The 24,472-nt window shown below is 51.3% G+C and overlaps 2 protein-coding genes across 22 annotated transcripts in view; one reads left to right on the forward strand and one right to left on the reverse strand.

Moving 5' to 3' along the window:
• Positions 1-16,142, forward strand: part of CSGALNACT2 (chondroitin sulfate N-acetylgalactosaminyltransferase 2) — a 61,263-nt gene extending 45,121 nt beyond the window's left edge. For 8 of the 19 annotated variants that reach the window (XM_060126992.1, XM_060127003.1, XM_060126993.1 and 5 more), the window contains 6 exons: positions 1,346-4,640; positions 5,267-5,356; positions 9,541-10,184; positions 10,756-12,980; positions 13,242-13,412; positions 15,057-16,142. In XM_060126992.1, coding sequence (XP_059982975.1) covers positions 1,346-1,638 — 293 coding nt within the window. In that variant the 3' untranslated portion in view covers positions 1,639-4,640; positions 5,267-5,356; positions 9,541-10,184; ... (1 more) ...; positions 13,242-13,412; positions 15,057-16,142. Of the gene's footprint in view, positions 1-1,345; positions 4,641-5,266; positions 5,357-9,540; positions 10,185-10,755; positions 12,981-13,241; positions 13,413-15,056 lie in introns of those variants that run through there. The other 11 variants (XM_060127005.1, XM_060127008.1, XM_060127007.1 and 8 more) reach the window with 9 other exon arrangements.
• The window catches only part of RASGEF1A (RasGEF domain family member 1A), a 93,704-nt gene continuing 80,430 nt past the window's right edge, over positions 11,199-24,472 (reverse strand). For 2 of the 3 annotated variants that reach the window (XM_060127015.1, XM_060127014.1), the window contains exons 2-13: positions 22,925-23,125; positions 20,450-20,572; positions 18,467-18,604; positions 17,388-17,609; positions 16,705-16,779; positions 16,255-16,347; positions 15,666-15,768; positions 15,498-15,577; positions 14,541-14,732; positions 13,792-13,915; positions 13,299-13,371; positions 11,199-12,974 (exon numbers count right to left, since the gene is read on the reverse strand). In XM_060127015.1, the coding sequence (XP_059982998.1) occupies positions 12,950-12,974; positions 13,299-13,371; positions 13,792-13,915; positions 14,541-14,732; positions 15,498-15,577; positions 15,666-15,768; positions 16,255-16,347; positions 16,705-16,779; positions 17,388-17,609; positions 18,467-18,604; positions 20,450-20,572; positions 22,925-23,119 (1,443 nt within the window). In that variant the 5' untranslated portion in view covers positions 23,120-23,125 and the 3' untranslated portion in view covers positions 11,199-12,949. The remainder of the gene's footprint in view (positions 12,975-13,298; positions 13,372-13,791; positions 13,916-14,540; positions 14,733-15,497; positions 15,578-15,665; positions 15,769-16,254; positions 16,348-16,704; positions 16,780-17,387; positions 17,610-18,466; positions 18,605-20,449; positions 20,573-22,924; positions 23,126-24,472) is intronic. The other variant, XM_060127017.1, reaches the window with a different exon arrangement.

A 24,472-nucleotide genomic window follows, 5' to 3' on the forward strand; every position in this document is an offset into this window, starting at 1 on the left:
GATTTTCCTACCCCAGTACTGGTTCCCCCTGGAGATTTCTACTAGTCCATTTCTTCCCTAATAGTTGTGATTCTGTCTTACCCACCTATCTGTGTCTTCACAGTTTGCCCTGTGACTTTATTTCTCCAAGGGATCTGAAAGGAGTTGTTGAGTTTTCAGTTTGTTCAACTTTTTACTTGTTGTCAGGATGCAGTGATGACTTCTAAGGTCTGTACATGCTGGACCAGAAACCGGAAGTCCTCTGTTTATTTTTATACCGTCTCCAATATTTGAGGAGCTTATTCGTATCTACAAGGAAGAAAAGCCAAGATATAATCAGACATAGCATTTAGTAAAGCTGTGACTATTTAAAGTAATATTTTTCAGAGATCTCAGGATTATTGTCATCCTATGAGAGTGAAATTAAGTGACATAGAATTATTTGACAAAAGACATAATTTGGAAACCTAGCTTTTAATTAAAGATTTAATTTTTTCTCCATTTTTAAGAATCTTTTCTAGCTTTTCAAAAAACTCAAAATAGTTTGTATTCTCCATGTTTCTTTAAAGTTAGTTCAGCTTAAACCAATTTGAAAATAGTGTGAACTCTATCTCCCTTGCTCTAAGTAAGGCTCTAAGTGACATTTACATTGCCAGGTCTACTTGATTCTCTTTAAGTTCTTAATTGAGCAGCACACACTTGACCATTTCTTTCTCAGGATGCTTTCCTCACTTCACTACTGTGATAGCACATTCTCCAGAATTTTCTCCTTCTTCTGGGGCCGCCTCTCAGTCTCTTTTGCTGACTTGTCTTTCTCTGCCTGTTTACCCTCTAGATATTGACATTTCTTAGCATTTAGACCTGGGCCCTGTTTTCCCTGTAAACTCTAGTAATTTCACCCACTTCCATGGCTTTAAATCATCTGTGTGCCCATTCTCAACTTTATGTGTCCACCTTGGCCATTTCTTCTGTTTTCCCCTCTGGAAAGTTTTCTGTGACCCAGAAGAACTTGGATCTCAAAGGATAGAAAGAAAACATAATAAAACATTAATGGTGGTGATATTGTGGGTGATTTATGTTTCCTTCTCCTTTATTTGACTTTCTAGAGGTTTTCTATAGAACTCTGAAGTTTACAAAGTATTCTCAAATGTTTGATCTCATTTTGATACTCTCAACAACAGATTGTGAGCTTCTAGACGTCAGCTGGTAACTGGATTTCTAAACCAGGATGTCAGTCCTCTACTTCGGGTGTCTTTGGATTATACCGTGCCATCTCATTTGAAGCAGAATGTTTAAATGTTTATCAGGTTTGACTGTGCTCTGGCTGCCAGGCAGTTATTTAACAGTGTGAGTTTTGATCCTGCAGGTGGATTTGATATGGAAGTAAAAGGTTGGGGTGGAGAAGATGTTCATCTTTATCGAAAATACTTACATGGTGACCTGATTGTGATTCGGACTCCGGTTCCTGGTCTTTTCCACCTCTGGCACGAGAAACGCTGTGCTGATGAGTTGACACCCGAGCAGTACCGCATGTGCATCCAGTCCAAAGCCATGAACGAGGCCTCTCACTCGCACCTGGGAATGCTGGTCTTCAGGGAGGAGATAGAGACGCATCTTCACAAACAGGCATACAGGACAAATAGCGAATCTGTTGGTTAATGTCATCAGTGACACATTAGTCTGAACCACAAACCAGCACTATTTAGCCTTAATTCCAATTCCAGATGCAGTGCCTCTTTCAGAGAAGACATGCTTATCTTTTGTGTTCTTGCTGACATTACTTTAGCAATTTAACTTAGTGTGAGAAGAAAAAGCAAGTTTTGCAATGCAAAGTCTCTGTTTTGTGAGTATACTTCACTATGGAATCATTGACAAATCAAAATCTGGTATTTGTTCTAAGAGTAGCTTTGAGTTAATTTTACCCGGCTTCATGTTCTGATGTGTATCCTGGTTGCGTCTGGGCTGAGGGATGGAATGTGTTGTGCTGAAGGTGGGTCGGGAGCATCCTGTTCCCAAAGAGAGGACGGAGTGTTATGGATGGAGTGTGTGGATAAGGGCTCTTCACCTACCGACCACTGAGTCAACCTACTTGGTTTTAAATTAAGATCTTTGGGCAGTTGCTTAAAGGATCCTTTTTCACTGAAGCAGAGAATAATTAAATGACACATCTAAAATCCCCAACTAATCAAGAGAAGGCAGAGACAAAAATCCCTCAACTTTGTGTTGTTGCCTAGCCCCCTCAATGTCTGTTTTTAAACAAATGGGTAATTGTAGAAAATACTAAGGTTATAATCTGTGGCTTGATTAAAAATATAATGTGTTACAAATTTAGCATCATGTTCAGGATTAGGAGTCAAAGTTGCTGTAGACTGTTTTGAACAAACAGAAATGAACATGGAAACGTCTTTAACAGAACAGTTAATTATGCTGGAGTGTAGGACACTAGGGGTGTCTGGGACATCAGTTTACATGAGCCAGGGCCCTATCAGGGCCTTCTTGTGGTGGTTCAGAATAGATGAACATAGCATGGTGTCGTGTGTTTTTGGCTTTGTATTGTCTTATTTAGCATGGATCCATATGTATGTATTATCCTTTTTTTCTAATATGTTAATTAAGCTACATCTGTGTTATTATAATACTTTGAGTTGAGGAGGAGTTTCACTGAAGGAAGAAAAACCAAACAATTTAATAAGGTATACCATAAGATCATACTGATTTGAGAAAAGGGGAGGAGGGGAAGGTTGTCTAAATGGAAATCTGAATTACAGAATATTTTAGAGAAATATATAACTTGCAGATAGAATGATGTTTTAATTGAGGTGTAAATTATATTAAGGAGACAAGATGAGTAAGAAATTATATTCAGATATGACTGTACTGTGTTATTTATCACACATGGATCTTTTACCATATGGTCAATTGGTAGATCCACAAATTGGAGATATGGTGAAAGGCATGCATAGATTTTTGAACCTTTGGCTTTTAAAAGGGACCTATATTGAATTCTTTCTATTTGTATAGAAACCCCTGAAAATTCATAGAAGACAAATCATTACTCTTCTTTCTCAGTAAATCATATCATCTGAAATATTATAAATCCCAAATTTCTTGGTGCTACATGAATTCAATTTTATAATAACTCTTACTAAATATTCTTACAAGTTTTTAGTTGGGGTAGCATTTAGGCTTAGTTTTTTAAGATGTGTAAAATGTTCTCTGCAAAATTGTTCAGGCCATTTTCTCCTTTTATATACAGTTATTTATTGTGAAGACCAGTGAATTAAGGTATTTAAAGTGAGAGAACCTAATTATTTACAAAAGTGAGTTGTAGCTGGTTTTTTGACAGAATCAAATGATTTTTTTCCTTTTTTAAAAAAAAAAAGCTTTTCATTTAAAGATGGAAGCTAAGCAATGGAAACGTTACTGTTTTTGACAGTAAAAGGTACCAATAAAGTATTTTATTACCGAAAGTTAAATGAAAATGTGATAAGTTAGTTTCTTTCTGTTGTAAAATATCATAAATACAGAAGTGTATGACATGTAAATGTGTACTTTAAAGAATAATAAAGCCAACGCTAGTGCACCAGCTATTCAGATTAGGATATAGAACATTACCAGTGAAAAGTCTCTGTGTGCCCTTTCTCGATCACATACCCTCACCTCACTCTCTCCATAATAGTCACTATCCTGATTTTTGTGATAGTTTTTCACTCATTTTTCTTCACAGTTTTCCCAACTATGTATGTATCTCTACCCAATGACTATTTTGCCTGTTTTGAATTTGTATGCATATTATTTCATTATACTCTAACTTTCAGTATTTTGTTTTTGAGGTTCACTCATGTTAATCTCAAAATTAATTCATTTTCATTACTGACTAGTATTCCACTGAATGAAAATACTGTAGTATTATTCTACTGTTGATAGATATTTGGATCATTCATCATTTTTTTTTTGTTTGCTTATTTGCTTTTGCTATCACAAGCAATGTTGTCATGAATACTGCTGTGCGTGTCTCTTAGGAGTGTGTGAGAATTTCTCTAGGAGTAATGATGCTAAGTCATCGGTTGTGTGTACGTTCAACTTACTTTCCGAAGTGGACCACCTCCAGCACTGTAAGAGATTCACTTTGCATCCTTGGCAATACTTAATTTTGTCAGGCTTATTAATTCTTGCTAATCTAGTGGGCTTTAGGCATGAATTGTAATTATAATTTTCATTTCCAGTCTTTTTGCCCATTATTATAAGTTCATAGGAATTCTTCACATATTCTGGGTACCAATTCTTGTTGGTTAAATGTTTACAAGTAACTTCTCCCAGGATGTGGCTTGTCTTTTCCCATTGTTGATGGTACTTTTTGATGAATAAAAATTAACTTTAATGTGTTCAATTAATCTTTTTCCTTTATGTTTTCTTTTTATTACTGATTTATGACCTCATAATAGAGAAGGGTATCCTAAAGCTATTGTTCTGTATTATCTTCTAAATACCTCATACGTAGCTTTGCTTTTTCCCAGTCATAAAAGTGGAAGAGGTTTTATGTATTATGTGACGTAAGGATTGCATTTCACTTTTTTCCAGCGTCGCCTTACTATGAAGTCCATATTTTGCCCACAGATCTGCAAAACCACTCTCATCCATCAGATGTCATACACACACAGGTCTGCTCCTGAGCTCTCATCTGTTCAGCAGATTAGGCTGTCTCTCACCACGTTATCACATCACAGTCTAATATTACTGTAACATTATAGGAGTTGATAATTTCTGAGAATTAATCCGCTCACCTTGTTCTTGAAGATTGTCATGGCTGTTTGCAGCCTTTGTACTTTCATATAAGTTTTAGAATAAGCTTGTTAACTTTAATGAAAACTTGTGAATTTTTATTAGAATCTCATTGAATCTATAAGGTCACTTTGGGGAAAATGTACATCTTTATCTGATCCTTGAACATGACATTATCTATTTTGGTCTTTATTGTCTTTCAATTAAGTTTTATACTTTTTCACACAGTGGATTTTCGTGTATTATTTTTTTAGATTTTTTTCTAGGTAGTTTGTATTTTTTATGCCATTGTAACTATGTTTTATTTATTTTTATTGTCTATTGCTGGTATTTAGAAATCAGACTGATTTTTGTGTGTTAATTTTTGTGTTCAGTTGCCTTGCTGAGCACAATTGTAATGTATTTCTAGTTTCTTTCGCATTTTTCTGTTATCTATGAGTAGTAGAAGTTTTGTTTCTTATCAATTTTTATATCTTTATTTTTCTTGTCTTACTGTGCTTGTTAGGATTTGTTGTGCAGTGTTGACTGGAGTGATAGTAGAGGACTTCCTGCCCATATTTCTTATTTCAAGGGAGACATTCTCAGTGTTTCATCAGTAAGTATGGTATTTGCTATAGGTGTTTTTATAAATACCCTTTATTAAGTTAATAAAGTTACCTTCTATTATTACTTGGCAAGTTTTTATCATGCTTGAGAGCATTTATCAAATGTTTTTACTATATCTTTTGAGATAATTATATGATATTTTCCCATCTTTAATATGTTAAATTGATGAATTAGGTTAATTGTCTGAAGTACCCTTGCATTCTTGGGGTCAGTGCCAATCTGTCATGATATGTTATATTATCCTTATACATTGCTGGATTTGGTTTGCATGCATACACAAACATTTATTTACATATTTGTGTGGGGGGGTGTATATTATATATGTACTTTTTTCAGGTGTTTTTCATCTGTGTTCATGAGTAAGATTGCCTGTGTATATACTTCCTTTCTCACCCTTGGGCTTTTCTATTAAGGTTTTACTAGCTTATAAAATAAGTTACAGGTGTTCCTTTGTACTCTGTTTCTAGAAAAGTTTTGTAAGACTGTGATTATTTCTTCCTTGAATATTTGACAAAACTTCCTGAAAGCCACCTGGGCCTGAACTTTTCTGTATACTAAGATCGCTGATCACTGGTTCAATTTATTTAATGATTGTGGAACTGTTCAGATTTTCTGTTTCTTCTAGTCAGTTTCGATTGAGTTCTTTTAGGTAAGGTGCTGTTTTCTAGGAATTTATCCTGATAAATTTGAAATTTTAGATGAAATGTACAAAGTTGTTTGCCATTTCTTGTTATCTGTGTAATATGTATGTGATCTATAGTGATAGCTTCTTTCTCATTCCTGATACTGTTTATTTGTGCTTTTCTTTTTTCTTGAATAGTCTTGCCAGGTGTTGGCAAATTTTTCTCAGTCCTTCCAAATAACTGACCCCCTGCCAGCCACATATGAGAGACCCAGTTGCTTCACATTCTCCCCAGCACAGTATTTTCAGTGTTTTTAATTCAGACTCTTTAATTTCTGTTGGGTGTGTACAGTTATCTCCTTTTGAGTTTAGTGTAGTTTATCATCAGGGAAATGATGTTGAGTATCTTTTCATGTGCTTATTGGCCATTTGGATATCTTGTTTGTGAAATGCCTATTCCATTTTTTTGCCCTTTTTCTTTAATTGGCTTTTTTTAAAATTGATGTGTAGGAGTTACTTATATATTCTGGATATGAGTCTTTTGTCAGATTTATATATTGCAAATATCTTCTCCCAGGCAGGGGACTGTTCTTCATTCTCTTAATGTTATCTGTTAATAAGCAAAAGTTCTTAGTTTTAATAAAGTCCAGTTGATCGGTTTTCTTTCTTTTATGGCTAGTGGTTTTGGTGTCCAGTTTTAAAAACCTTTCCTACTCCAAAGTAAAGAAGAAACATTCATGTTTTCTTTTAAATGCTTTATTGTATTGCCTTTCATATTTAGATCTATGATTCATATAGAAATAATTTTTATATAGTATGCAGTAGGAGTCAAGATTCATCCTTTAGCATTTCTTTTAGTGAAGGTCTGATAGCAAACTCCATTTTAGTGTATAAATATCTTTATCTCATTTAAGAAATATTTTTTGAAGTTTTGAGAATTCTAGGTTGAGAAATCTTTTAGCACTGTCAACTTTAATACTACAATCAGTTATTTTACCAGGAAAAGCGAGTTTATTCGGGAATAGCCAGAGGAATTGCAATTCTGGGTATGTGAACTACGGTGGACCGTAGGCAAATCAGAGAGCAAGGAAAGGAAACTTGCTTCTCTAAGGTAAAAGGGGGAATTGGGAGGGACTGTATTAACCCAAGGGTCCATTGGAGGAAGCTGGGAGTTCAAAGTATGGAGGCTTCTCATTGGTGGGCTTCTGTAGTCTCTGACTGGCTGGCCTGTGCTCAGGGGAGAGAAGTTTTCTTCTTCCTGGTTGGTGGTAAAGCGGGCAACACCTTTCTGTGATGGAGATGTTTGCTCTCTCTGTAATTGGTGATGTGTAGCTAGGTATGAGAACTCCCCCTCCAGGCCTGTCCCAACTCTGACTCTAGCTCAGGTTTCTTTAATTCCACAGCACATTGATGTTATTATTCCACTGTCTTCTGCCTTCAGTTATTTCTGTTGTGAAGTAAGCTATCAGCTTAACAGTTGATAATGCCTTTGAAGGTAATCAACCTTCTTTTTCTCCAGCTGTCTTTAAAACCTCTTCTTTATCTCTGTTTTGTATCACCATGATATGTCTGTGTGCAGATTTTGTTTTTGTTTTTTGTTTTTTATCCTGCTTCAGAATCTTTGGGCTTCTTGGATTGTCTTCTGTCAATTCTGGAAGATTCTCAGCTATTTCATTTTCATTGTCTCTGCCTTGTTCTCTCTCTCTTTCCTTCTGTAACTCTGATAACATACGTTAAACCTGTTTCATATTTTCCAATCTTTGTCTCTCTGTGTTACATTCTGGTAATTTATACAGAATTTTGTCCAAATGGATTTGGAAAAGAACCAAATAGAGCGTCTAGAAATGAAAATGAATTTTTAAAATCCAGTAGGTGGGTTTAACAGAATATTAGACACAGCTAAGGAGAGACTTCGAAAACTAGAGTATAGGTTAGAATGTTTGCTTCTGCTGAGTAACTTAAGGACAGTACCAGTTCAGGGCCATGTTAAACTAAATTCTCAGCTTAAAGTTTTTTTGACCAGTGTGATTTGTGCTGCAAAACTTTGTAAAACTCACTGACTTGTGGTTATAAATTATCAGGGGCAAATTTTCCCCATCTCCATTCAGTGCCGAGGTTCAAATCAGGCAATCTTCCTTAACCCCCTCGGTGGGGTTGGAGTAGGAGTGCTTTATTTCAAGTTCACTGTTACACTGAGGGGTGGCTTTTTGGGATGTCAGCTTTATGGGCTAGGGTCTCCTATTTGACCCTTCTTCTTGAGCAAGTTCTGGACTTCCTTCTCTATCTCCCTTGTGGATTGGAAAGTGAAGCTCTGGGTTTCTCACTTGGATGTTAAAGTTTTGCATAAGTTTATTAGTCAATTTCAGTAGGCAAGCACTTAGTCTTTCATGCTGCCAGAAATGAACAGGTGCTTAACTTAAACTTTCTTATATTCTTGACAACATTGTCCCCTTAACATTGTTGCTGAAGATCCATACCTGAGAGTCCTGGGTATGCTGAGATAGAAGCGTGTGGGGTTTGAGCAGCAGCCCTCCACCTTCCTCCTAGTATCATGAATGCCTTTTTGAGAATAAAGATAGAAATTATATTGGCATGATCTAAGGTTACCAGCCTATATAGGTGGATAGTAAGTTTTTCATTTAGAAAGTAGTTTTGAATCCCAACTTCGCGTGAATTTCTTCTATTTTTTTTTAAGATTTTATGTTTGTTTTTTTTAAATTTTTTATTTTTGGCTGCGTTGGATCTTCATTGCTATGCACGGGCTTTCTCTAGTTGTGGCGAGCGGGGGCTACTCTTCGTTGCGGTGCACGGGCTTCTCATTGCGGTGGCTTCTCTTGTGGAGCACAGGCTCTGGGCGCGCGGGCTTCAGTAGCTGTGGCGTACGGGCTTAGTTGCTCTGCGGCATGTGGGATCTTCCTTGAACCCATGTCCCCTGCATTGACAGGGAGATTCTCAATCACTGTGCCACCAGGGGAAGCCCTCTTCTCATATATGTTTATATGTTGGTTATATTTGACACTTAAATGATTCTTTGGTAATGTTAGAATATATTTGTATTGACCAGGACTTGAGTTGTTCCTTTGAGCAGGGCACTTAATAATCCTTTGCTTCACTTTTCCCAGAAGATTCCTCTCTCTGTGGGAGAAGTGGCATTCAGTTTCATCAGGCGTGCCACTGCTGGTACACAGCTAACACCACTTCTAATGCAGGAGGCATTGCACTTTCTGCCATATAACATTACAACAACCCATGATATCAAGAGTATTGTAATTCCATTTTAATCATGGGAAAAATGGAGGCTTAAAAAGGCAGACAACTTGTCCAAGGGTACCCAGCTGGGAACTGGAAACTAGGACTCAAATCCAAAGAGTTTAGCTCTCGATTCCTTGCTCTTCCACTTACCCTGTCTTGCCTCCCTGAGGAACGTGACACGTTTTACAAATGTGTAGGTGTAATAGGTGTATAAAAATCTTAGTTTTGTCACAGAAGTCTCTGTGGCCTTAGTAGAGATTCTTAGCTTATCTTCCTGTCACATCTGATGCTTTTAACAGGTTTGCCCCTGAAACGTGTGTGTAAAGTGAAAGGTGGTAACCCTGTCATCCCGTGGCGTTAGGAGCTGCACACTGCGCTGGTCGCTGGCCACACAGCTACACGCCAAGAGGCTTCTACACAGAAAGAGCTGAGGCCTTAGTGCGTGAGACGGATGCCGACAGTATGTGGTGTGGATGGTGGGGCAAGGCCGGAGGAGCACGAGCGCCACTCACTCGTGCTCAGAGATGTAAGGAGGCTCAGAGAACATGTGTGGGAGAATGGGGTGGCAGGTGTACTGGAGAAGGTGCACGTGCACAGCATGTGAGTCTAGTGCCCGAGCAGCAGCGTGCCCCTGGGAGAGGTGGGCAGGAGCCATGTCCTGCAGAACCCTACCCACCAGGAGAGCTTCTCCAACTTGCCTGGGCTCCCCGCTCCCATGTTTCCCATTCAGCAGGTCTGCGCAGGGGCCCTGAGAACATCTCAGACAAGTTCCCAGTGTTGCTGCTGCTGCCAGGCTGGGACCCACACCTTGAGAAGCACTGCCTGGAGGGACCACCCATGGGTGAAGGACAGGGCCGTGCCAAGCCAAGCCAGCTCGCGTCCTGCTCCCAGCTCCGCATCCAAGATGCAGACCAGATGATGTGCTGCTCCTTCTTCAGCTGAGGTAGGTAGAAACTTGCAAAAGTAACTTTACCAAGAAAGTAAGGAGGCCCTTACATGGAAGGACCTAAAAAGTGTTGTCACTTACCCAGAAGTCACTTAGGCATCCTCACAGGGGTCCTAGTTTGCTCCACAAACACCTGAGCACCTACTGTGTGCTGTTACTCCGCAAGGCACGTGGAGCAGCAGCAGGTGATGAGGCCCCGCAGGCCTCGCCTTCTGTCCACTAGCTATTTAAACGTACGTAAGGTTAGAAGTTCTGTTCTTCAGTCGCACTGGCCACGTTTCAGGGCTCAGTCCCTCTGTGTATCTAGCAGCACTGTACTGGGTGATGCAGTACAGAATACCCCCTCAGCACAGAAAGTGTTCTGCTGGGCGCTGCTGCTCGAACGGGCTGGGTTGGCCCTGGAGGAGCAGAGCCAGGTCTGGCGAGCTGTCGTGGGCAGACCTCATCCAGCCTGGGCACTGGTGACAGGGTGGCAGTGGGAGACAGGCCAGAGAAGAGCAGTGTCCCAGTTCTTTTCCTTCAGTGCCACAAGCTCTCGTGTGCCCCTCCACAAATGCCTTTTATTTAGTGCTCCTGAGCGTGACCCATTGAAACGGAAGGAGAACCGCGCAGCAGAAAGACGTCGGCAGGCACTCCCCAATGTCCCCAGCCCCCGGAGAGACCCACAGCACCCGTGGACACTGAAGGTTCTTGTTAGTCCCTACAGTAAAGGAACCTTGAGAGTCGTTTAAGGTAGGCTTCCTGAACTGACATGACCATGTAATTCCAGCTGCTAGTGATATCCTTCTGGATCTTTCTTTGAGGAAAGCAGCAGAGACCATGCCTCTTATACAGCTTTTTGTTTTGTTTTGCAATGTTTATTTGCAAAGCCCTTTGTCAGAATGTGGAGGTGAGAGCTGCTTGCTCCATCTCTGAAAGGCCCGTGGTGGCCCTGGCAGTCTCGTCCTCCCCCCCTGGCCTGGGCATCCCCACGCCTCCTGCCAACACAGAACCACGCACAGAGAACAGGCACACGAGGGGAGCAACATGTTCTTTTATTGATGCAAGTACGTCCAGTCACACCAACAGTTGACATCCTTTATTATTATAAAGTACAGCTTTATACGCAGAGTTCATCTCGAAATATCAAAACATCATAGGGTATGTGTCAAATTGGGAAAATAAAGTAGCAAATGTAGCACTGTGTCAGGTCGGTACTAGAACTGATGACCAAGTGAAGCGCACACTGATGTGAAAGCTCCTTAACACATGGACAGAAAAGGTTCTAACATTGTATTCCAAATATATATTCTCAAGTTTTAAACCTTTCTTTATCTCAAATACATAAACAAAGCAATATGTACTGTCAATATACAATATGTACTATCTAGAACGTCTGGAAAGTGCAAAAACACTGTGACAATACAGTGTAAATATCCTTGCTCCACCCTGGGCTGAGGGCGACATCAGCAGCGGATCATGGAGCCACCTCCCCCTGAGGCCTCGCCTTCACATCTCCAGGCTCTCCTAGGAGTTTTGGGAATTAGCAACTAACTGTCCTTACCCAGGCCTGCCAGCTGGAGGCTCCGGCGGAAGCCAGCCATGTGGAGAGAAACAGGGTGAGTAGTTCCAAATCTGCTTGGATGGAATGACAGCCCCGCCATGAGGGAGATACAGTTAGCATGGATTGCCCATTTCTGGCCTTGGAGGGAGCAGGGCTGTCACTGTCTCATGGCCGGGAAGTCAGAAAATGGAGAGTACTCCTCGAGTTCGGGTGTGGAAAATACCTCCAAATGTTGGGCAGCTTTATGTGAGTGGGCTCCAGCAGGTACTGGCCTGGCTAACCTTCCATGTTTCACAGTCCGTTAGGGGAGCCCAATCCCCCACCCAGAGGGAAGGAGGATACTGATTTGTAAGTTGCTTCTTTTGACTTTGTACTTGAGTTTCAAGATGGCTTTATACGTCCCCATCCTTAATTGTACTTTGTATTCGCTTCATTACAGCTAAGTAAGTGTGTCAAAGTTACAGCCTGGAAAACGGACAATTCCATGACTCCCTCCTTACGTTATTTTAGATTTTCTCTTTTCCTAAAATGTAGGTGAAGAACAATTTGCCAGACATCTTCCAACAGAAAATATGCTGCCAGGTGTCCCCCTGCCCTCCCCCCAACCCCCATAAATCCCTGATAAAGGAAAATGAAAATGTAAACTTTGGAAAGCCCGTATTCAAGGTTCACTTCTGGAAGTACGCAAATGAGACCTCCGGGCCACCCGAGCCCTTCTTGCCAGAACCTTGTGGGCCTGCGCTTTGAGGGCAGAGCTTCCCCGGTGCCTCCAGCGGCACTGGCTGCAGGCGAGAGCGGGCCTGCCAGAACCCTCTAAGGCACTCACCCCGACATCAGACACACTGGCTGGAAAGGAGGCAGGGCTCACGTTGGTTTTGGTTGGGTTTTTTTTAAGTATTTTTTTGTAAGATGTTTGTTAATAATCAAAAGTAGAAAATAAAAATCTACATTTCATTAGAATAAGATGTTATCATGGATGCCATCTCCCATGATACGCTTTCCCCACCCCTCCCCAAAGCAGGGCCCTGCCCTGTCATAAACAAAAAGCTTGAAGTGCCAAAGGTTGATGCATGAAATAATTACTTCTTTTTTTTCATAAAAGTTATGTACAAAATGGACCCCAACCAGTGAGGCCTCATCTCAGCCCATTATCACTCAAGATTAAAACTCAGTACGTAGGTGTGCTTAATCCCAGCGTCTGCAGGCTGCATCCGTGCCTTCAGGCTCTGTTAAGGAGAGTGGTCCTAAAGGTGAGCAGGGAACGAGGAAGTGGTCAGGCGGGCAGGCCCTTCCCCTGAGCAAGCAGAGGGCAGGCTTGTGCTGCTAGGGGAAGGCCCAGCTGCCTAGAATCGCCCATTGAGGGAGGGGTCAGGGACGTTCAAACCCCAAGTCCTCAGCCTGTACCGGGGATGCCTTCCTCTCCCCGGTCTGCGGAGAGGTGCCCTCGGCCGCCTTTCAAAAGGGCAGACCCATCATGCCTACCCCCACCCCATCCTTTCCCTTCCTTGTAGACTCTGGTATGGGGCTGGTCTTGGGGGCTCACCGGACTGCTGCTGGAGTTCTCCTACCTGAGGGTCTTCCAGCTGTCCTTTTCCATGTGGTTCTCGGGACCTTCACTTTCGAAGGAGGCGATGAAGAGAGCTGAGAGACGAGAAGCCCCGCAGAAGTCATGTCCACACCCGGTCAGTCTGCCTCCCACCCCGGTTATCCCTTCTCAAACTCTCCCTCCCAGGGTGGAGCGAGGCCCGGGAACGAACTCCTAAACCAAGGGGGCAGCAACTTCGGGCCTCGGCTGGTCCACAGGCCTCTGCTGCATGGGGTTCCTGGCAACCTGCCTGGGGACTCAGACGTTTCCTGGTTCTGCAGCACTGGCCCAACCACGTACTGGCTCTCTCAAGTGGCCTCGGGAGCCTGATCTTTTCTTGTCCTTATCCATGGCCCACCCTCATGCACTCACCCCTGTGAGCTGAGCTTCCCCAGCGTAGCATGGGAATAACAACCCTGGAAGGGCACCCTGCCCGAGTCAGGGTGACCTCTACAGTGTGCAGGGGTGGACCTCACCTTCCTCGCTGTAGATGGGAGCCGTCAGCAGGTAACTCTGAATCTTCTTGTCCTTCTCGAAGGGACACTCTACCTGTGTCCATGTCATGAACTCATGGATCTGTCTGGAGATGTCCCAAAATTTCTGAAGGGGCAGAAGACCAACTGGATGTTCATTTGTCACCTTAAGCTTGAAAACCCTGGTTAGGGCAGGGGACGTAGGCTCTGGCTTTGGTCAGCTGATCATTTCCCTGGTCCCAGAGAGACTGGACGGTGGCCCTACAAAGCTGACTCCGTAGCCGTGGAAGTACTCTGTACAACAGGGCCAGCCGGTGTCTCCAAGGCCATTCAGTCCTGCCCTCCGCCTGAGCCACCGGGCTGCAGCCAGGTCTGTGCTTCTGCTGTGCATGACCCCCAAGAAGCCCCTCATCTGTCACTCCAGGCTGAGGCAGGCGTCCCAGCCACACCCAGCACAGCCCCACCAACCAGAACACCCCAGGATCTCACTCTGGGGCCCTCAGGCTCCTGGCACTGTAACCAGATCATCCACCCAGAACTGGGGCCACCCTCATACCTTGAGGTCACAGCACCCATGACCCACCCTGGAGCCTTCAGTCCTAAAAGGCCCTTCTGCCACAGGGCCTCGGCCTGGCAGCTCTCATGGCACAGACGGATTCTGCCTGTCCTAAAGCAAGGCCAGGAAGTCTGCCCTACCCTGTGCTGGGACAGCCTGGCCCCCTCCCCTCAGACCACAAGGGAGCTGAGCTGACCTTGAAGTTAATGTGTCCATTGGGCAGGTGGTTGGTGTGGATTTTGTGCAGGAAGTAGATGTCCTTAACGAAGAGGTTGAACACAGGGATGACGATCTTCTCCCGGCTGCTATTGGCCATCTGGGATCTCTGTGTGGCCCCCTGCAGGGCTGTGCGGTAGTTGCAGAAGTTGCTGGATGGGTCCATGTGGTGCTGTGGGCAGACGGGAGGATATGGTGGGCACTGCTCCCCCTGCACCCCTCAGAGCTGCTCAGGAGGCCCCTTTACAGGAAACAGCTCAGGGTGGCCCTGTACCGTCACCAGAAGAGGCCGCCTCTCCAGGAGTGAGCACAGGGGAAGGAAGCCCAGAGGCACGTGTCTGAACACTGGGCTGGGGCTTTCTGGCTTTGGGTCCAGGCGTCACGGGGCAAGCTGTAGAGAAATCTTGAAGCTCACACACACCTCCTCCCTGCCCTGCTAAGTCTGGGTCTCCCCTCCTTCCTTTCAAAACCTTCCTTTGCCCTTGTGCTTTCACAGACACCTCCCAAACCTGACCAGCTCCACAAGACACACACTTGCAAAAACTGGATTCTCTGATCAAATACATCTGGTCAAGGCTGTAGACTCGCCTCAGCCCCTGGGCCCCCCAGACGGTCCAAGACCATGGAAGTCGAACAAGAAAAGGCCAGTCTCTGCTTGGTCGGCACTGCCCAACCTGGGGCTGTCGGCCTGCTTTTGCCGACAAACTCCTTGCTGATCTTTCCCCCAAGCTTTGCTTTAGGCGATGCCAGTTCTGACTCAAGGCCCAAGGGCCGAGGAGAGCATGGGCTACCTGCCTTCTGGGGGCGCCGCGGCCAGGTCAGCGGACACACCCAACATCAGACGGCACTCGGGGCAGCAGGCCCTCAGCAAGGGGCCAGAGCGTGATGGGACGCCCAGCCCTCCTCAGGCTGACTCGGGACAAGACAGGGTGCCTACCTCTAAGACGTCGAACTTGGCCGTCTTGACTTTGGACCAGGTTTTCTTCAGCCTTGCCACAGGACTGAGGTTCATGCCAGCTGCAGGGGGGGCGACAGCTAGGGTCAGGGCGGGAGGAGATGGGCCACACCGTGCTGGAGGGGGAGCCCCTGGGGCCCGCACACTCACAGATGATGGCCATCATGGAGTTGAAGTTCCCGATGTTGAAGCACTCTCGGGCCACATCGATGAAGAACTCCAGCATGCGAGTCCGATGCTTCTTCTTCACCACCTGGAGGGCAGCCAGACTGCTCAGCGCGGTCCCCACCAGGGGTCATCCCCTACCACACCAGCCCCCAAAGTGCAGTGCCCTGGGCCTACGGAGGGGCCTCCCCAGCAGGGAGCTGCCCTGGGCCCTCAGAGCTGTCAGGCCGGGGGTGGAGGGATTCTCGCAGGCTGCAGAGGCAGGAAATGCAGCCGTGGCATTTTCGATGCTGGGCAGAGAGGCGGGAGGGTAGTCTGAGAGGACCAAGGGAGACCCAGATGAGCTGACAGGCCATGCTGGGCACAGGCTGCCTCCCCGGATGGGTGTCTGTTGTAATTTAAGGCATTACTGTTGGGGGTTGGCGCTCCCAAGGCCCTGGCAATAAAAACTTCCTATCTCCACTTGCAAAGTTCCGTCCCCTGCGGGGTACAGGGGTCAGAGCCCCAGGCGGCACGGTAGGGTCAGGAAGCGATGAGGCCGGCCCTGCTGCTGTGTGCGCCGCACGGCACTTACCCGGCACACCTCGGTGGCCACCAGCATGCTGAGGCAGTTGAACCAGTTGTCGTAGGCCTCCAGGCTGTAGGTCTTAATCAGGTCTCCTCGGCACTGTGGGGACACAGCAGGTCACAGGGAGCCCGAGGACCCTGCCCGTAGCTGCCGCCCCAGCCCCACCCTCAGAGCCCTCAGAAGGAGCTGTGGCCAGAGGAGGAGGGGGTGGGCTTTTGGACTGGCCCCCTGGGCCCGCCCGGGTCTCCCAGGATGCCCCCACCCGGCCCTCCAGGGCTCCCCGGCAGCATGCAGCACCCTGCGTGGCTGTCCACTGAGCTGTGGGGCAGGCGCTGCAAGGCCAGACCTACGTGCATCGTCAGGTTGTGAGGCCCGACACTCCAGAGGCGCTCAGGCGTCTGGGCGAGGCCCCCGCACCCTCCCCCGGCCACCCTGGAGCACGCCGCAGCCCCTCACCCTATGCTTGTCCCGAGAGTCCATGTGGCTGACGATCTGCATCAGGTCCTCAGGGTGGATGCTGCTGACCCTCTCCTGGATGGAACGGGGAGACAGCCCAGGAGGAGTGACAAGCCTGCCACCCTCAGGCAGGCCCCACACGCAGCATGGAGGGCGTGTCAGAGCAGCAGTCACGACCTCCCTGCAGGCGTGCCCCTCAGCCACGGCCCCTCCTCGTTCAGAGCGCCCAGACAGTGGGCAGGCCCCCCAGGTGTACCCCAGGGTCTGGAAGGCCCTCCCCTGGGAGGCGAGAGCCTCAGCAGCGGCTGCTATGTGCAGGGCCCCTGCCCAGCCCGGGCACAAGCAGGATGAGGGGACGGGGCGGGGAGAGCCGTCCCCCTTGAAACCCTTCACCTCTTCCCAAGCCGCTCTTCCATCCTGAGGCCACTGCAGTCCCCATCGCCCCAGCCCCTCCCGTTAACATGGGGCTGCCGTGATCCTGGGGACCCAGGTACCAAGAAACCCTCTGCTCAGGTGGACACACAGCCGCCAGAGGCAGCACTTGGGGCTGCCAAGCGGGCTTCCCGACACCCCGGTCCGGCCGGCAGGGGAAGGCCCTGTGGTGTCATGTTGGGAAGGTGCCAGCGTGAGCATCAGTGAACACGCCCCAGCCCATCCTGGGAAGGGCGCACTGCAGCACTAACCAGCTCGATGTGAGTCAGCTGCTGGGCCAACACCAGGGGGTCACAGCACACGCCCAGGATGTCCTTCTGCGCGGCTGGCGGCTTGGCCTTGAGGATGGGCCCTTTGTCCATGGCCGGTGAGCGGAGCTTCTCACGCAGCTCCTGAAGCTGGCTCCGGGCAGCCAGGGACAGCAGCAGGCTCTGCGTCATTTGGGCGATGGCCTTCTTCACCGTGCCATTCTCCTGGGAGGGGCGGGGGTGGAGAAGGTGCTGGCCTGGGCTGGCAGCAAGACCTGCACCGCGCCGGAAGAACCCATCTCATCTCCAGGGACGCGTCTAACTTTGAGCCCACGTCCCCTACCCAGACCTGCCATGAGCACTTGGGCCTCTGACGGCAGAGTGGGGCACAGTGTGGGCTCCGCCGAGGGCTGCAAGGGAGGGTGACTCCACAGCCGTCCTGAGAAGGGAGCTGAAAGCCAGGGCTAGGCTTCTGGGTATGAAAAGCATGGCTTTCTGGGTGGCGACCAGCTGAGCTACTTCTCGTGGCCTTTCCACCGTAGGGGGGGGCCCACGGTAGGGACGAGGGACTCCGGAAGGGCTTCCTCCAGGGCTAGGAGCCTTCCTTCCCTGGGTGGGAGCAGCCCTGGCTCTGCCCCACTCTCCCTGGGCTTTGAGCCCTCAGGAAGGCAGAAAGTGCTGAGCACACAGAGCCCAGGCTCCCGCGATGGGGGCCGGCGGCAGGACCAACCTCTCTGGAGGGCCCGTCTCAACGCTGCAGACCAAGCGGGAGCTGGGAGCCAGGAAAGACGGACAAGGCCTCTCGCTAGGCCCCCACTCCACCCACCCAAAGAGCGGGAGAAGGTGGGGCCTGGGATCACCCCACTCGGGCCACAGGGTCTCCCGCGTGCGCAGGATGCCAAGGGCAAGTCTGGCCGGTTGCTGGCCAGCTGAGCGGCCCTCATGGGGCTGAGGGGCAAATGGAGCCACCCAGCAGTCCTCTTGGGAGAGTGACAGCAAAGGGGACCACATACAGAGCTGTCCCTGAAGACCCACCCCTCCCTCAGACAAGGAACTCTGCCAGGCTCCGAGGAGGACCTCACCTCGTCACACTGTGTGACCCGGTGGGTGATGGCTTTCAGTTCGGCCATGGCCTTCTCGTCCTGGAAGTCGTAGGGGAAGGCCTCTGTCCACTCCTTCAGTAGCTGCACGATCTTGGCTGAGAAGGACTTCAGCCTGGCCTGGGGAGGGTGGGGGGGTCGGGGGATAAAGCAAGGCCTGACCCTCCAGAGTGGGCGACAAGATGACAAGCGGTACAAGCACCCCCAGTTCTGCAACACCTCTGACCCATTCCCCCACAGGACCTGTGTCCTCTGCCCCGACGCTGGGGTGAGGGCTGCTGGGTAGGGACATCCTTCAGCCTGTCCACCTGCGGTTTCGTCATTCCTGCGTTGCTTCACATTCCCCATAAGCCAGCTCTCTTTTTCACTTAAATTCATTTTCAAAGAACCTGTCCTATTGCTACCGTAACACAGAAAATTAGTTTCATTTGCTGTAATTAGAAGTTACCCATAAAAAAGGACACGAAAACCAAGCAAAATCATTAACGTTAAGCAAGAGACCCCAGCCACCTTCTCTCGGTAAAAAGCAGGTTGGCAAGTGCTGGGAAGGGCCGCAGACACACCAGGCATCCTCTCCCCAGTTCCCGCTGGCCCAGGTCCACACACACATACAGTCCAAGGAGGGGGTGCGGGATGCCCGGCCGTGCTCTCCCGGCCAGTCCTCCAGGCCCAGCCCCGCGCTGGCTCACGTACGCTAAACCATTCCTATGCCCGCTTTGGCTCCTGCCTGGCCCTGACCAGATCCCCGTGCCTGCCTGGCCACCCTGGACCGTTCCAGCCCTGACTACCCTCGGGGCCCAGCTCCTTCATGACCCAACTCCCCACACCTACACCTACCTGCCCCCCTCCACCCACCTCTGCTCCGCTGCCTCCACCCAGCTGACACTCCCCCCAGGTGCCCGCTACACCCCGCACTCAGCAGGAACTACAGCCCTGCATTCCCTTCTCAGAGGCCCCGCCCTGCCTGTCATCACAGACGAAGGCGGGAGGGCTCACCCCAAGCTCCTCTCAGGCTTCTACTGTCCCCCTGCTGACCCTCAGCCTAGAATTTCATCTCCCACTCACCCTGTTCTGGCTTCTCCCCACCCACGCCTTCAGGAGCCTTTCCTGATCCCCGGGCTGCAATGGGTGCCTGTCTCTGTCCCTGCCCAGCACACCCGGGGACGCGCCCCTCTGGAGAGGAGACTGAAGAGGGCGCAGATGTCACAGGCCTTTGCTGCAAACCTCCAGAGGCAGGAGGTCCAGCCTGGTAGAGGGGAAGGTCATCCGGAACAGGCCCTGCCAGCGCCTTGACAGTACGCCCACCAGCCCTGCTTCCGCACCAGACCCTGGGCCTGCCCCAGGGCCTCAGGGATGAGCTGTGGTTTCTTACCCATCTTGACTGCCCAAAGCCCGACTCAATCAGAAGACATGGCAGTGAAAAACAGCCCTATTTGAGTCTCTGAAAACTCTAGCCTGAGGGTGCTGCCCGCCACCCCCTTTGGAGGGAGCAGTGACCCAGGCTGCTTCTCCACCAGCTGGAGCCAGACCCTCCCTTCCGGGGTGTCTGGCACTGAGCAGGAGAGCCGGCAGGACTGTCTGCTGTGGCCCTTCCCCGGGAGGGGGTGTGAGCACCCGCTGGCTCACAGCATGCAGGGTGCTGCATGCTGCCGGGGAGCCCTGGAGGGCCGGGTGGGGGCATCCTGGGAGACCCGGGCGGGCCCAGGGGGCCAGTCCAGCAGCCGCCCCCCTCCTCCTCTGGCCACAGTTCCATCCAGCGCCCTGGGAGGTGGGCGCCCCTGCAGACCCCCGGGAGGCCTGCTCCAGGGATGTCAGGAGGCCAGACAAGCAGACCTGCCCCCAGCAGGGAGGGGCCCGGGCCGGGCTCAGCCAGGCCCCGTCCTGAGCAGCATTCTCTCCCAAGCGTGAGTGAGCGGGGAAGCCAGGGGCACGGAGACGGGCAGCAGCCCGGGGGCTCGCCTTTACCTTATCAGATCCGGCCTCCAGCTGCTGCCTCTGCTCCAGGCAGATCTGCCCCACGCGGGCCAGCAGGTCATGAGGGGGGATGAAGACCCGGGAGCTCAAGAGAAACGTGAAGATGTACGTCCTCTGAAGGAAAGAGACAGAGGGTGAAGAGTGAGTCGGGCCCGGCATGGCCCCCAGGTATAGCCGCGGCCTGCTCCTCTGCCTGGTCCCCGCCTCCCGGGCCCAGCGTCACCTTCTGCGTGGTTACCTCACCTCGAATGCCCTTCCTCACTGCTCCCAAATCCTGCCCACCGTGCAAGGCACAGATCAAACCCCACTTTGCAGCAGCTCTCAGAGGTATCCCTGACAAGCTCGGTCCCAGTGGTTTTACTCAGCTGGGATGCTCCCCTACCCCACGCCGGGAGCTAAACCCGGACCTGGATGTTGGCGGTGTCTCCGGGCCTGTGTGGACCTGTGGCCTGGCCCACGGTGCTCCCCGGGCCAGGCGCCCAGCCTGCTCTGTGACAGATCCTCACTGCTCAGTGGGGCAGGGCCTGGCTGGGGGGCGGTGGGGGCCTCCTTGGCCCCAGGACCCCACATCGGAAGCTGCTGCAAGCCGCTGTGTGGTCACTAGCCAGCTGTGGGCCCCGTCCCCACCTGCCACACCAGGGCCCCGCAGTCCCAAGGCCGCACGTCCTCGTCACCTGGTCGCGGTGCAGGCTGAGGGGTGCACCTGGTCCGGGCTGAAAGGCGGCAGGGAGCAGAGCCCAGGGCTCTTGGAAGCTTTTGGCTGACGTGGGATTTACCAGGCCCCTGCCTGCAGACAGGGCGGACCTGGGGGCGGGGAGGCTGCCTGGGGTCTCCTGGGGACTCGACTCAGACAGTGATCTACTGCCACATGGCTGCTGCAGGCGGGGGGCCCAGGACTCTCGGCCTCCACTCTAGGCCCAAAGGAGCAGGTCTTCTGTGCTCCAGCCTAACGCAGGCTCCCAGATCGGGACTCGGCCCTCAGGCCCTCCCTGCCCCGATGCAGCCCTCAGAGGCCGCTGGGGAGGCTCTCCCTGGAGCAGCAGGGTGTCCCTGGGCTGTGCAGCACGGGTGCTCCAGGGGCCCGGCCCGTCAGTGGTGGGACCTTCAGGGGCCCCTCCTGAGCAGAAGGCTCAGAGCGTGAAGGAAGGCTTCACCTGTTACACCTTGGAGCTCTCAGCCAGGGGCAGAGAAGAGCCCAAGGCAGGAGCTGCGTGGCTCTGGGGAGGAGCAGGGAGACAGATGGAGCGCCGTGTCCCCAGCTCCCCACGTCTGCAGGGCACGGGCCGTGAGGGAAAGGCGGGGAGCCCAGGTGCTCGGCAGCCGAGCTGATGCCTAGCTGGACCCCCGTTCGACCTCCACCGCCCCTTGGCTCTCTCCTGGGAAGCAGGCTGGGACCCCAGGGCACAGTACTCTGGGGACAACACTGGGTAAGCTGGCTGAGGCTCCCCAGGGACAGGCCTGAAGGAGGGGAGGCCCCTCCCCCCGCCACACAAGGCCACTGTCGCACAGACCAGCACTGGGGTTGGAGGTCCCAGCCCCTGGGGGACCGCGGCCCTGCTCCAGATGTCTTCAGGGCCTGGGGTCCCCTGTCCCCAGCTCTGCCGCCTGGCCCTCAGCTGCCACATCGGCACCACCAGCCCCAGCCAGGCCCTGAGAGGATTTCCGGGGTGGATGGAAGGACAGACAGAGGAGTGGACAGAGCCCCAGGAGGGAGGGAGGAGGCCTGATATGTCTGGCGGGGGGGGGGGGGGGGGGGCGGGGGCAGCCAGGAGCCCCGGAAACCCAGCTGGAGGGCAGAGGGGGCAATTCCTCCCCACCCCTCCCTCGCAGCCCCATCTGTCGCCCGGAGGCCATGCGCAGGGCCCTGCCCTCAGGAGGGAGGGGGCACCCATAGGGGAGCAGGTAACAGCCCCACTGCCACTATGAGACGTCATCTACTGGAGGCAGAAGGGAAGCCACACGTGACAAGGGAACTCTTTCTCGCTCTTCCGAGAACGCGCCAATGTCACCTTGAGATGAAGAGGGAGGATACGGGTTGGCAAAGGCCCGTCCTGCCCACACACGCATGTGCCCAGGTGGGCACGGAGGGGCCGACCCTCTTCATTCTGAGCCACTGCGGTTCATGCACAAAACAAACTTTCCAGCTCAGAGACAGGACACTGATGGGTGGACCCTCACCAGGACCCTGAAGCACTGGCCTTGCCCCTTAGACCCCTCCTGCTCCTCCAGGGCCACCTCCTACCTGCCTGGGGACAGCAGGGAAGTCGCTGCCGGCTCCCCTCTCCTAGGCTGCGGGCCAGGGTGGCAGGGAGCAGGAAAGCACAGGAGGTAGGGCCGGGGCTCCCTGCTGCCCTGCGCCTCCCCTGCCTCTCCGTCCAGCTCTGACTGATGGGGGACCTCCCTCTCCATCCCAGCAGCAGCCTCCCCGGGAGCCCAGGTCGATCCCACCAGTCACGGGGCACTCACATCGGGGTAATAGTCCACTGTGGGGACCAAGTGCTCCATCAGGGCCTCCAGGGACCCGGAGATGAGACGTCCGTCTTGGAAGACGAGGTCCCCGGAGCTGCTGACCCCACCTCCTCGCTCCCCCATGCCGGGCTGCACCTGTCCACTACAGCTGGGCCCGAGGATGCTGGAGAAGACCACGGACGTCTGGGGCATAGTTTCCTGGGAGAAAAGAATGAGGCCGTGAGGCATCAAAGGCACCTCCGCCAGGCCCTCCTCCCAGGCTGCCTGCAGCCTGCGTGCAGGTGCAGAGCCTGAGCCCCGGCAGGGCTGGGAGTGGGGTCATTAGATGTCAGCACAGGCGGGCGGGCAGGCTCCTCAGTGGCCCCGAAGCCGCTGATCAATGTGTCTGATAAATGTTTCTTCAGCACCTGCTCTGTGCATACCAGGCCTCATTCCAGGCATCTGGACACAGAAGGCCCTGCCTCCTGGGGTTCCATCCCAGTGGGAGAAGAGAAACTATGGAGAAAAACAGCACCAGGAGGAGAACACTGAGTGTGCGGGGGGTGATCAAGGCGGCCTCGGGGAGGGGCCCTGAGACAGACTGATGGTGTTAGCTGTGCAGCTTCCTGGGATAAAGGAGGGAGGTTCGAGGCAAAAAGGACAGCAGGTGCCAAGGTCCTGAGGCCAGTGTAGGGGAAGGTGATCAGCAGGGGAGTGGTCTGGCCAGACAATACACACCTGGGGGCCCAGGGTGCAGCATGTGAGACAGGAGGCGTCGGGACTCCGGACAAAAGAGTGACCTGACTCAGGGTGAAGGTCACCGTGGCCGCCGTGTGGAGACCCAGCAAGGGAGAGATCTAAAAACCAATCAGTGGGTTTTGCCATGACAAAACCCTGGGAGACATTGCTCAGGTCAAGTGATGGCAGAGGAGGAGGGGAGGAGGGTCAACTCTGGACGCTGTGGAGAACGGTCTTCCGCCTGAGAGACTGACCAGCATGGGGAAGGGCTCGGAGGGTGGGGTTTGGGGACAGACCTGGAACTTGCTTTTGGACACGTGGATTTGAAATGCCTGTTAGACACAGATGCTGGGCAGCAGTCTGGGGGCTCAGTGTGATGGAGGCTGAGGGTCCCCACCTCGCACTGCAGCCGGGCTTTGCTGCAGGCTCTCATGAGGCCGGGAGAGTCTGCAGCCCTCTGGGCCTCAGTTTCCTCACTGCCCGGGGCAGCTGGCCGCGTCTGAAGGGGGCTCTGAGGCATCAGCGTGACGCACACCTGCCGGCCCGAGGCCTCAGAAGCTAGTGCCGTGGGTGCACTCCCCCTCCTGCTGGCCAGGGGTGGCCTGCCCCGCCTGCTGGGCTAGTCCCACCCTTGGAGGGCAGGGAGGCTGAAGTCCGGGGAGTTGGCCCTTCCTGCCTTGGCGGGGACCGTGGCCAGGTGTCACCCTCTCTGGTCACTGGCAGGCAGGCGCCGCTGCCCCACCCCTAGCTCCCCAGGCCGCCGCGCTGGCCTCCCTCTCCGAGCCGGGGCTGCTCCCCACACCTCAGGGGGCAGAAAGAGCCCCCAGA

Source organism: Lagenorhynchus albirostris, chromosome 16, assembly GCF_949774975.1.
Source record: "Lagenorhynchus albirostris chromosome 16, mLagAlb1.1, whole genome shotgun sequence".
Classification (NCBI taxonomy): Eukaryota; Metazoa; Chordata; class Mammalia; order Artiodactyla; family Delphinidae; genus Lagenorhynchus; species Lagenorhynchus albirostris.